At 45.8% G+C, this 13,633-nt stretch overlaps 1 protein-coding gene across 1 annotated transcript in view; it reads right to left on the reverse strand.

Moving 5' to 3' along the window:
* The window catches only part of LMTK3 (lemur tail kinase 3), a 134,999-nt gene extending 131,997 nt beyond the window's left edge, over positions 1-3,002 (reverse strand). The window contains exon 1 of the mRNA XM_088450960.1: positions 2,909-3,002. Coding sequence (XP_088307086.1) covers positions 2,909-2,996 — 88 coding nt within the window. The 5' untranslated portion in view covers positions 2,997-3,002. The remainder of the gene's footprint in view (positions 1-2,908) is intronic.
* Positions 3,003-13,633: the final 10,631 nt, after the last annotated feature.

Raw genomic sequence — 13,633 nt, forward strand, 5'->3', positions numbered from 1 at the left:
TGATGTATCACTGTCTGCCCATGTGCACCAGCAAAGCCATTCTGTCCTGAGTGTCTGTGTAACAGTGTGAGACAGTGTGACATGCAGGACAGTGGGCAGAGTGACTCCTGATTGCATGGGGAGGGGGAATCAACCACGTTGGCACCCTGTACACAGTCATGCACTTCAGACTGTTGCCCGGTCAGGCCAAAGTTTGGGACAGAATTGCCCACTGAACATTCAGAGCATGACATGGCTCAGAATGTATTCTGTCTACAGTCCAACTGTTTCTCTCTTGCTGGTGCTCATGAGTGTAGACTGAGGGTGTCCTAAGTGTGAACATTTCTATAGAGAGACAGCCTACTGAACTGAAAAGAGATTGTTTTAAGCAACTAAACAAGAAACCCCATCATCAGAAAGACTTCTAGGTTTGTCATATACAACGAAACCATTTTAATGATATATCCAAAGTCTATGGTACCATAATTTAGCAACTTGCGTTCAAGCGGTTTAAATACATTTAAAAAAGTGCCAACTTTATGGTCACTAAGCTGTTTTCTCTGGTGCTGGTGGGGAGCCAAATACACTTATTTACTTTATATCTTTAGGTAGCTTACTATTATCTTTCTGCTGTGGATCGCACTGCAAGATATTATCATTATTATGCGTTATCTACATAGCATCAACATATTTCACAGTGCTGAACAACCAGGGAACAAATTTTATATATATCAAGATTAAGTGGCATATTTATTAAACATTGTGGGAAATCATCAGTTTTCAGAGAATACCGGCAACATTTAAGCATCCCCTGGATGTATGATGGGGGTTCCGGAGCAGATCTTTACAAGATCTACTTCGGTTACCCTATATTGGGTGGTGACAGCAATGAGGACTGCTATACTGCTATGTTCATGTATGGGACATCTATTCATAATGATGAATCACTTCTATACAGAACAAAAGGGAGCAATGTAGTGACCCTCATAGTATAGTGGGCATGTCGGATCACATTGCAATAACCCCAAACACACTATTTTATTTCAGTAATAACATTAGTAGGATTTTGCGCTATTTATCTTAAAGAAAAGTACTCCACCCATACGTGTGCAAGGAAGAAAAAAGTACTTTATTCTAAATGACATTAGTTCTACAATTGTAGCTTACACTGCCAGGGAGCTGCTATGCCATAAATATATGGCAGTGTGTCATGAGCAACTTCTCAATGATGTTATTTGCTGACCAAGCTATTCAGTGGGTATATTATTTCAGTACACATAAAAACAAATGTCATGTTCAAGTCCACTTTAAGTATGCTAAAATAAATATTCTAATACTGGGCTAGTATATCTAATGCATATTGGGGGGCATCCACTAGACGATTTTATCCCTGTCCAACCTCTTAACGATTTTCCCTTGAAGTTTCCCTTGAAATATGATCTTCCACTCTGAACAATTTGCAAAAGATTTGCAAAAGATCTGCAAACGATTTGCAAAAGATCTAACAATAAGCTATGTTGTTTTAATCTGTGATTGAGAGCTTTCAGCTATAGTGGGCAGATAGTGGTTCATCGTTTGATCGTTCAGCGTGAACGATGTGTAAACGATGTGTAAACGATTTGTAAGCAATCAAGTGAAATTGACCTGCATGTTCAGTCGATGGAGGAGACGATCAAACGACCAGCGGGAGCGCGCATCGTACATCGTTAGAAACAATTACTGCACGATTTGCAAACGATGTTCAAACGATGTTCAAACGATTATCGAACGATTTTATCATTATCGTTCAATCGTTCAACTTTATCGTCTAGTGGATACCCTTAGGCACGTTAGGGAAATTCATAGGTAAGCAATGTTCAGTGAACAGCATAATATTGGATTATAGCAATGTTAATTATATACATATTTTTATCCTATTATTTTGGCTATCTTGCTATAGAAAAAGCACCCTGTTTCCCCCCGTAAAGATTGTATATAGGGGTACGAGCATGTGGGGTGTTTCGTTACCAGTTTAGGGTTTATTCAGTCTTAAGGCCTGTACTGAAATACTAAAATATCTGTGTACAGCACTGAATACACTGTAAGAAAGAATTAATTGTTTATGGTACTTCATATTGTATTGTACACTGTCCACTATTCTACAGTGTGATATCAATTTCTGCTGATACAAAGTGCAATCACACCCATGTATACCGTAGGGAGCATTTCAGGTAAACACTTCATACAGCCTTCGGGATTTAACAGTGAGAAGCACAAATGTTACAGCACGTTTCATTTTAACACATTTAAAAGCAAACAAGACATCATTTCATTTTAAACCTCACCTACAATGATGCAATCTCATCAGTTAAACCTTTAAGGAAGACTATGTTGCGAGTCTACTTGTTAAATGTTTAGTTAATGTATAAACAATTCAATGACACCCCCCCCCAAAAAAAAACAAAAAACAAAAACAAATCAGTAATAATAAAGTACAATGCATGGCCATATCACCACACACAGACTTGCGAGTGATTATTCTGAGGTTGGAGCCTTATGATCTCACTCTGCACATTGACACCTTGCATATGAAATGGTTAAAATCTAATTACTTATGGTCGTTGTGGTGCATTGGAAGCTGCAGCCTATCTGGGAGAAATGCTTTAGAAGAGCACTTAAAAAAACCCACCAGTGAATAAACAAAGGATTTCAGAGGTTAATAATGGTAGAGGCAAGGATAAATGAATAGCTTGTGATGAGATAACTGGGACGCTCGGTGCTGGCAGAGGCGAAAATGGGAGAAATGGGAGAATTGGATAAGAAAAATGTTTAAGATGCTGCAAATAGGCATGGTAGTGTCCAGGTGAAATAACAGCACATGCAGACTGTATGGCATAGAATGGATTAGAATAAGGCACAGGACAAAAGGAGGAGGGGGTGGGTAACTCACCGCTTTCAGCTGGGGCTGCCAAGGCCTTTTCGGGGTTGAAATACGACATGGAAACCACCAGAATAAACAGGGGGTCCAGTCTCAGCATCTTAGGGGGACAAAATCCGTGGTCCTGGAGAGATCAGACTCTGCTACAGCATAAAATAAAATTAAATAAAATTAAATAAAACACAAACGGTGTACAAGGCACATTATGAATGCAGATAGCATGCAAGCACATCGCCAGCATAACATAAGCTAACATAAATTTCAGTGCTGCCTGTTGTAATGAAAATCCCCCAGCACTGTAAAGGACACAGCAGAGCAATGCGGTGTATGCGTGGATTTGTTTGTCTGTATAAATTATGTCAGTGTCCCTATTGTGACTGCCTGAAAATATCATCAACGCAAATACAGAGAGTAAAAGGGTCATTGCATTGTCCCAATCTTACCTGCTTCCCCATTGGTATGCTGGCATTGCAGAATGCAGAGCTTTGGGTCTCATGTTAAAAAAAAAAAGCAAAAAAACCCCCACAATACTCCACTTGTCTGAAGAATAAAAATAACCACACAAAATGATCACGTAAAAAAAAAAAAAAAAAACGAAAAAAAAAAAAACCTGTTTTGGGGAACCAGACAGAAAACGTTGCTAAGGATGATGTTGTTTAGCAGTATTATTTCTGTCTGCTATTAGGTATACAAAAAATGCACACAATAATAGAAACATGAATAAATCAATATATGCATGTGAATGTAGTATGACTACGAAAAGAATAAATAGTTCAAATGATGTGCTAAATAAATATAATGAGGCTGAGATTGATATTTTTTGCTCTGTATGTTGCAAGGGCCCCCTTCTATGTGATGGATAAGAGATCCTCCTTTTGTCCCGCCTACCTGTCTTTATATATTGAGGTAGTGATTGGCTGCCAGCTCTGTCTTTTAAGTGCTCTAGTAAAGGAGATGCCGTAAAGGGGACGGAGAAGAGTGTCGTCATGGAGACCTTGGTGGCAGCAGCCTCAGCAGCAGCAGCAGCAGCAGCAGCACTAACAGGGAATCTGCAGGAAAAGGGCTGAGGATAATTTGGTAGAAAGGCAGAGCTGACTTAACCTCCATTGTGGGGATGATGGCTGAGATGATTTAAAAGGGCTGAAAAACATCATGAGTCATGAGTCTCTCCATGTGATTCCCACACCTGGAACAGTGATATAGCCCAAATTGCCTAAGTATCAAAATGACTGTAGTAGTCAGTCACTCTTATATATAGTTAAGAAGCTGATACGTCATTACATTATTTTCATTTAAGATGCAATATATGTATATATAAGGAAGTACCAAAAAACAAGAAAAAAAAATAGCAATATCACTGGCAGAAGTAGCTGACAGTCTGCTGTATATAGTAATTCAGCATATGGATTGTGCCTATAGCTTTAAAAAATAATAAAATACATAATATGCCACTGTAGCTTTAATTTCTCTTTATTTGACGGTAAACTCCATTGCAGGACCAATGGCTTTGGACATATAAGTCATCCTGCCAACTGTAACCTATGTTGTGCGCCACATATGGATGTTTTGGCTGGTACTTTGGTACTTTCATGGGCAGGATGAACAACATGGGGAACTATCCATGCAGTGCGTATTGTATTACACACTTTTTATTTACCCATATATGTCTTAGGGCCTAATTCAGAGTTGGGAATAGAGTAAGAAAGAGCAAGTAACTGTGCATCTTGATAAAACCTTGTTGCACTGCAGGTGGAGCAGATGTAAAATATATAGAGAGATTTAGATTTGGGATGGGTGTGTGCAAAACAGGGGCATGCAGTCAAGGTAGGCAGGGGAGGCAGAGCCTCCCCTGTCATACATACTCCCTTATTATACTCCCTGTCATGCTCCAGAGTTTTGATATGAAAACTGTGTTTTAATTAGAGATGAGCGGGTTCGGATCTCAGAGATCCGAATCTCTCTGAATTTCGGGGATCCGGGGCTATCCGAGCGAAGCCCGGATCTCCCTGCCTGCCCCGGATCCCTCACCCGAGGCAATACCTCGCGACCCCGCTGTCGAGTCGCGAGGTTTTGTTTTGAGCGGGCTTAACGCTGATTGGCTGAGAGATCCGTCTGTCCCGGCTCTCAGCCAATCAGTGTTAAGCCCATTGAAAACAGCACAAAGGAGAAAAATAAGATGGCGCCGGTCATCCCCCGCTGCCAACACCGCCGGCACCCCCCGCTGCCAACACTGCCGGCACCCCCACTGGCAGCATCCCCCACTGCCAACACCACCGCTGCCTACACTCCTGCACTGCTGCCCAATGTACTGAGGACACCGTCGGTGACCCCAACACTGCCGACACTCCCACACTGAGGACACCACCAGCACACATGCACTGAGCACACCGTTGGCACCCTCGCTCTGCCGACACCGCCAGCACCCTGCATTGAGAACACCCCTGCACTGCCGACACAGTCAGTAAACCTGCAATGAGGACTCCGCTGGCACCCCCGCTCTGCCGACACCGCTGGTACCCTTCACTGAGAACACTGCCAGCACTGCAGCACTGCCATTCCATGTACTGAGGACACCACCAGCAACCCCCGCACTGCCGACACAGCCAGCAAACCTGCACTAAAGACACCGCTGGCACCCCTGCACTGCCGACACAGCCAGCAAACCACTAAAGACACCGCTGGCACACCCGCACTGCCGACACAGCCAGCAAACCTGCACTAAGACACCGCTGGCACCCCCGCACTGCTGACATCACCGGTACCCTTCACTGAGGACACTGCCAGAACCGCAGCACTGCCATTCCATGTACTGAGGACACCGTCAGCAACCCCGCTCTGCCCACACTGCTATAACACACTGTATCCATGTTGGAAATTAGAAACTGAACTACCACGTTAGTGCCGCCCACTGTGTCACTTAGCTTAGTCAGCCAGCTAGTTGGATGCAACCTTTTGGCCTTAACTAGATAAAGCAAATAATATTGTGAGGTGGTCAAAATTGATTGGAAATTACTTGAAATAAATGTTATTGAGGTTAATTATACTGTAGGAACAAAACAGGCCCATTTTATGTGATTTTAGCTGTTTTTATGATTTTTTAAGAAAAAATCCAGATCCAAAACCAAAACACGAAAACAAAACACGGAGGTGAGGTTTTGGCAAAACCAATCCAGATCCAAAACCAGCTGGGATTCAGATCCAAAACCAAAACACGAGGGTCGGCGCACATCTCTAGTTTTAATACATATGTGCCTCCCCAGCCATTGACCTCTCCGCACGTCACTGGTGCAAAATGAAATGTAAAATGCAGTGTAAAAATAAAGCTGTGTAGCATTTGTGGGCTACGGGCAGAAGCAGCCAGTATTTACCCTGCATGCAAATAATATGTATGTATTTGCACCCTTTGCATTGCAACATGGTTTGTCCAGGTACTACTTGGTAGTATTTCTTACTCTATTCCCAACTCCGAATCAGGTCCTTAGTTCCATGTGTTGCTTATCTCACACATTGTAACCTATGTAGTGCACCCAAGATGGCTGCCTCGTTGGCACTTTCGTGGGTAGGATGAACAATGCATGGTTCTGATGATTTTGTAAGGATCCTGCATCTCGCTTTAGTATTCTGTAGCTTTTACAGGCATCTCTGCCAGGCATTACCTGTTCTACCCAGTGTAACCTATGCAGTGCACAACAGTGCCTCCTACCCTCTTGGATGAAGGGGGCCGTCACTGCCGAAAAAGAGGGAGAGACACTGTGAAGTGCCAGTTAGCCGGGTCTCGGTGACCTGGCAGGCGCAGAGACCGGCGCATGCGCAAATGAGGCAGGGCTGCTGCGCATGAGCATAACACCGGCTTTTAGAGACTGCATCAGCTGCAGTCCCTAGAAGCCCGAGGTGGTGGGGCTGCCAGAGCCGGTAAGGAGGATGTGCAGCAGGGACACTGGCTGCAGGGTGCCATTCCAGACATCCTGCTAGCCAGATGCAGGGACAGTGGGGCAGTGTCGGTGCAGCCCAAAGAGCGTTGCGCTCTGTGCGGAGGCACTGCTCGCACACCCCTAGTTACGTCCCTGCTCACAAAATAATTTGTTGCCAGCTGTCACATTAGAGGCCTTTCTCTGGATTAACACAATTAGAATTTATAACAGGTCAAGCTTGATGGCCCTGTGTGTTTTTCAACCGTAATAACTATGTCATACCTCCCAATGTTTAGACATGTGAATTAAGAATAAAATAAGCCAAACCCCACCCCAATACACCCAAATGCCCTGATCCATGCTTAACAAAAATCTGTACTATTTGGAGGAGCATGTGGTTGCTCCTCAGACATAAGGAAAATAAAACATGGGTCACATTATAAGATGATAGAGAGGGGCTGATTTGTTAGCTGGATGCAGACACAGCGTGTGCCTCTTTTGCTTCAATCATCTTTATGGTAATGCTGCTACAAGGTGAAAGTCCTTCCCTGGTGGAAATCCTGGTGACATCTAAATGTAAAAGGACTGAGACGGCCACTCTACGTTTTGCTACTATTTTTGGCAAAACATCACACCCACATTACCCAGAGAGCGCAGGGATGGGGTAGACTTGCCCACTTTCCTGGGGGCCAGGAGACCCTCACACTCCCCCAGCGTCCACAGACGATAGACGCTGAACTGGTGCACCATCAGTAGCAGCACCATCAAAACGTGCACCTGCTCAATGGCAGGTGCAGTTTCATCATGTGGGTATGGTCTACTGTGTGAGCGGATCAGCGTCTCTGGACATAATCGCTTTTGGAGACACAACTGCGACACTCCCTTAAGATTTTACATCTCCATGCATTTATTTCTCCTTCATCCACTAGGGGACACTGGAGACTCAGTACAGTGGGGTATAGATGTGGGATAACTGGGAGCTGGCACTTTAATAAATCTGAATTGTAGCTAGCTCCTCCCCCTCGATACCCCCCTACAGGTCAGTCTTAATTTTGTGCCAAGGGAGCTGGTCACATACAAAGAGATCTCTGCTAAAAATCAAGGATCCTCGATCAGCAAGAGGATCAGACAGGCAGCTCACTGCCCCTGCCTGTCTGCTTTGTTGGAGCTGCCGGGGAGACCTCACCACCGCTGTTTGTGGCATGCGCTGGGGTCTTCAGCTACAGAGACCACTGTCTCTAGGGGGTACCCAGACGTGCTGCGTGTGGCATTCATCGCGGTCCCCCATTTGCTCAGCCCTCCGCCGGCAGCATTTGGCAGCAAGAAGGTTAGTGATTCCTGGCACCCACAGTAGCAGGGTGGCCAGGAGAAAATGACAGGCGGCATTAAAAAGCAGCAACTGATACAGCGCTGAAAGGTGCCAGAATGGAAGGGGCGGAGCCTAACACACAGTTCTGCTCCTGCCTCCCAGCTGCCCCAGCATTCCCAGAAGGAGGCTGGTGGCCATTTTAGAAGACACAGGCTGCTGACAAACGCAGAAGAGAGACCTGTCTGCCCAGATTGTGACTGCACAGTGGTGTTAGACTTGTGAAGAGCAGGTTAGACTGTGTTTACACAGCAATTACAGCACATTATATTGTGTTACACAGCACTGGTCTCTGCATCAGTGCTGGTTGGGCTGGGTTAATAGCATAATCTCCCTCTATGCCCTTAATCTCTTCTTTCTAAACAGTCTCTATATGTGTGTTTGTGTGGATCACTACCTTTTCTCTGTGTGTGTGTGAACAGTGAATTGGTAACATGACTTCAAAGGGGTCTAAGGCTGCACAAAAAGCTTTCTCCTGTAAGAATTGTGCAGAGAAGTTTACGCAGGGACTATCATCAAGCTCCCTGTTGTGTGAGAAGTATGTTTCAGAAACAGACTGCAGCATCCCCACAACACCCTATTTGGGCTGATCAAATTACATCAGTCATGTCTCAAATGTCTGCAGAGCTGGAAGCTTCTCGCAGGGAGAGAGAGGTTGAAATATCTCAGAGGTCTGTCTTCTCTGAACCAAACTGGGCATGGTCTTTAGCAAGGTCTGTAGAAGGGCTCACAAGGGTTATGTCAGCCCAGGTTCCTCCCTTGGCATTGTCCTCTAGTGTCCCTGCTAGGAGACTAATACCGAATCCCCTTATGTGGGATGATCTGGACGACATGCCTGATACAGAGGAAGGGGAGGTACAGGACCCTATAGAGGAACAGGTGCCAGAGGAAGCGGAGCCTATATTTCAGGGTGTAGAGGCGGTGATTGCAGCTATACGCCAGGTGTTACATGTTGAGGACATGGACCCTGTGGAAGTTAGGCCGTCTATCTTTAATAAGAAACAAAGACTAGCAGCCTCCTTTCCAGTGTCTGAGGAATTGGACGAGATCCTTACCTCAGCGTGGAAACACCCAGATAAAAAGTTTCAGAGCTCACATAAACTTTTATCCTACTATCCCTTTCCTGCAGAGAGCAGGAAATTATTAGAAACACCTCCTTCAGTGTCACGTCTGTCTAAAAAGACGGTGCTCCCTGTTCCAGGAGCAGTTTCTTTAAAGGAGTTTTCTGACAGGAAGTTAGAAACTACCTTAAAGTCTATGTACACTGTAGCGGGTGTGGCCCTTTGACCCGCATTAGTCAGCTGTTGGGTCAACAAGGCGGTGGAAGCATGGGCTATGCAGCTTGCTGAGGGCCTTAAGACTGGTGTTCCGGCGGAGGATCTGGTTCCTCTAGCAGAACAGATTGCAGAGTCTGCTTCTTTTCTTGGAGAGGCTTCAAAAGATATTTGTAGTCTTTTCTCTAGATCCTCGGCTTTGGCTGTCTCAGCCCGCAATGCCCTTTGGCTGAGACAATGGCAGGCGGATGCGGAATCTAAGAGAGCCATGGAAGCGCTTCCATTTACAGGAGAAGCTCTGTTTGGAATGGAACTGGATACACTGATATCTCAAGCCACAGGTGGTAAGTCCACTTATCTCCCATCTGGTGCTCCTCCTCCTAGGAAACCCTTTGCTGGACCGTCCATTCATATCCCAGGGAGATTCAGGGGTCATGGCAAAGGAACTCCCACTATCTCCCGTGGTTCCAGAGGCAGGGGTAGAGCCACTGCATCCTCCTCCCAGCAGGATAAGTCTTCAGTTAAGCCTCCGGCATGACGGACTCCCTTCTCTCCTGGGGAACCCCAGGGTGGTAGCTCGCCTTCGCAATTTCAAAGAAGTTTTCATCAAGTCTTGCCAGGACACGTGGGTCTGGGACATCATTATTCAGGGATTGAAGTCAGATCCAACCTCCTCATTTTTTCACAACCGGTTTGTCGGCATCAGCGGACAAACGGGTTGTAATACAGGAAGCAATAGAAAAGCTACTGTCTTATTGAGTAATAGTGCATGTCCCTATCCATCAGCAGGGTCTAGGCTTTTATTCCAGCTAGTTTGTAGTTCCCAAGCCGGACGGCTCAGTAAGACCCATTCTGAAATTAAATCATCTCAATCCTTATTTGCGGACCTTCAAGTTCAAAATGGAGTCCCTGCAGTCTGTCATTGCAGGGCTCGAGAGGGCCAAGTTTCTCGTATCTTTGGACATAAAGGATGCCTATCTCCACATACCCATTTGGCCTCCTCATCAGGCATTCCTTCAGTTCGCAGTGCGGGCCTCTCATTTTCAATTTCAGGCCTTACCTTTCAGTCTTTCATCAGCACCAAGAGTGTTCATGAAGGTCATGGCAGTAATGATGGCCCTTCTTCGGATTTAAGGGGTTACTATTGTTACGTACTTGGATGACCTGCTTCTCAAGGCTCCATCAGTCACTCAATTACTGCAGGACATCTGGGTAACACAGAGTCTTTTGTTATAACACGGATGGATCCTGAATTACCAAAAATCTCATCTACAGCCTACTCAGCGTCTGCCTTTTCTAGGGATGATTTTGGACACTGTGGTGCAGAAGGTATTTCTTCCGCAGGAAAAGGTCACCTCCATCCAACACATGGTGCGATTGATACTGCATCATTGCAGAGTGTCAGTACACCTGTGTATTCGCCTTCTGGGCAAGATGGTTGTGACCTTCGAGTCCATCCAATACGGGAGGTTCCATGCCCGTCCATTCCAACTGGACCTCCTCTCTCAGTGGTCAGGGTACCACCTTTTTCTTCACCAGCGAGTTCAACTGTCACCCAGGACTCAAACATCTCTCCTTTGGTGGCTGAATTCCTCTCACCTATTGGCAGGCAAGCAGTTTGCAATGTGGGAATGGATTCTCCTCACCACAGATGCCAGTCTGAGAGGATGAGGGGCAGTGACTCGGGGAAGGCACTTTCAGGGCCGCTGGACTCGACTGGAGGCGGTACTGCCCATAAACATTCTGGAGCTAAGGGCCGTGTTCTATGCTCTTCAGGTAGCACATCCTCTGTTGAAGGGCCATGCCATCAGAGTGCAGTCCGACAATGCCACGGCTGTGGCGTACATCAACAGTCAAGGCAGCACCAAGAGTCGGTCTGCCATGAGGGAGGTAAGCCGCATTCTTCTCTGGGCAGAGGAATTTGCTGTAGCGATATCAGCAATTTTCATCCATGGGGTAGAAAATAGGGAGGCCGACTACCTCAGTCGACAAGACATTCATCCGGGAGAATGGATGCTCGGTCCACAGGTCTTTCAACAACTGATTCAGCGTTGGGGTCTTCCTCAGGTAGATCTTATGGCATCGAGGTTGAACCATCAACTGCCACTTTACTGCTCAGGGACAAGAGATCCACAGGCGGTGGCAGTGGATGCTCTAACAACTCCTTGGCGGTTTCAGTTTGTTTACCTATTTCCACCACTCCCACTTCTTCCTCGTCTGCTTCAAAGAATCAAACGAGAAAGGGTAAAGGCTCTGTTGGTGGCTCCAGACTGGCATGGTATTCCAACCTACGTCTTCTACTGATAGATGACCTGTGACCTCTTCCTCTGCAAGAAGATCCACTGCAACAGGGTCAGTTTATCTATCAGGACTTAAAGCGGCTTCGTTTGAAAGCGTGGCTGTTGAAAGGGCTATCTTAAGAAGAAAGGGTATCTCTTCCAGGGTGATTCCTACTATGTTAAGGACTAGAAAGGAAGTTACCTCAAAGCACTATCATCGTATATGGAAGGCGCATGTCTCTTGGTGTGAACGCAAGGGTGCGCCACCGTCAGAATTCAACTTAGCCAGGCTGCTTCCTTTTTTACAGGCTGGTTTATCAGCAGGTCTTCATCTGGGATCTTTGAAGGTTCAAATATCGGCTCTGTTGATTTTCTTTCAGAAGAAACTAGCATTATTGCCAGATGTCCAAACATTTCTACAAGGGGTTGTCAGGTTACAACCTCCGTTTGTACCTCCAATGGGCCCATGGGATTTGGTCCTCTCTTTTCTCCAGTCTTCTCTATTTGAACCTTTACAGACTGTGGTAATAACATTTTTAGCATGGAAAGTGGTTCTACTTTTGGCGCTCACCACTGCTAGGCGTGTGTCGGAGCTAGGGGCGCTTCTTGTCGTCCGCCTTACCTCATTTTTCATGAGGATAGGGCTGTGCTACGTACGTAGTTATCTTTTTTGCCTAAGGTAGTGTCTGCATTTCACATCAACCAACCGATTGTGGTTCTGGTGTTTAAAGACGATTCTTCGATTTATGTTGATAGGACTGCATCTCTCCGGAAGTCGTATACGCTGTTTGTTCGATATGATATGGCACGTCCAGGCTGGCCGGCTTCTAAGTCAACTATTTCTAGATGGATTCGTCTGACAATCAGACAAGCCTATCTGCTGCATCAAAACAGCATCCTACTTCAATTACAGCGCATTCTATGTGCTCGGTGGGTCCTTCGTGGGCAGCTTCCCTGACCCAGCTTTGTCGGGCGGCCACTTGGTCAGGCCGGCACACTTTTGCAAAGTTTTACTGTTTTGAAACGTTTGCGGCATCTGTTTCACAGTATGGCCGTGCTGCTTTTTCAGGGTTCTCAGCACTCTCCCGCCAGGGATGTGAGCTCTGGAACATCCCCATTGTACTGATTGTACCAGTGTTCCCTAGTGGATGAAGGAGAAAACAGAATTTTGGTACTTACCGATATTTCCCTTTGGTACTTACCGATAAATTGCTATGTATATGTAGTCAGTAGTGTAACTCACATACAGTATGTTCCATTTTTTGTTTTCATTTACATTGGTTTATATGTGCATATTAATCATACTCCTTCTGGGAGGGAGCTGAATGTCTGTATACAGTGGGGGGGCGTGGCCCGACGATAATGAAGTATTGGGGACGGAGCCAGGGGCCTGATTGCGTCATTGTGGCCCCGCCTCCTGTTCACAATGCCGATAGGGGGAAGGGTGACCGGGGTGATGCGGGGAGGTTTCAGGGGGTGACGGCGGCCGGGAGATTTGCCTACTTTCCTGGGGAGCCGGGAGCGACCACCCAATTTTCGGGAGACTCTGGGCCAACCCAGGAAAGTAGGCACTTAAGATATTAGTGGTCTTCCACAATTAAGTGTGCCTAGTAGAGCAAAAGGCTTCCCACTGATACTAGTTATAGACCCTGGTACTTGTGCAGTTGGGTTATTGCATAGTTATAGCTCTTCTCAGAACCTGTGCCTCCAAACAAGCTGACCACTCTCTTTTGCATTGTAGCTCTTAGGGACACCTGCCAAGAGCAGTCATAGAAAACCCCTTCCCTACTTAAAGGAAATTACTGTTGTTGGCTCACATACACACTCTCCAGGTAGAAGGCACATTTATTTATAGGCCCAGAAGGCCAGTAAATGAATGGATAATTACAGAAAAAGAAGAACTTGTC

The sequence above is a fragment of the Taudactylus pleione genome, unplaced genomic scaffold (assembly GCF_031769625.1).
Source record: "Taudactylus pleione unplaced genomic scaffold, aTauple2 ptg000535l, whole genome shotgun sequence".
NCBI lineage: Eukaryota > Metazoa > Chordata > Amphibia > Anura > Myobatrachidae > Taudactylus > Taudactylus pleione.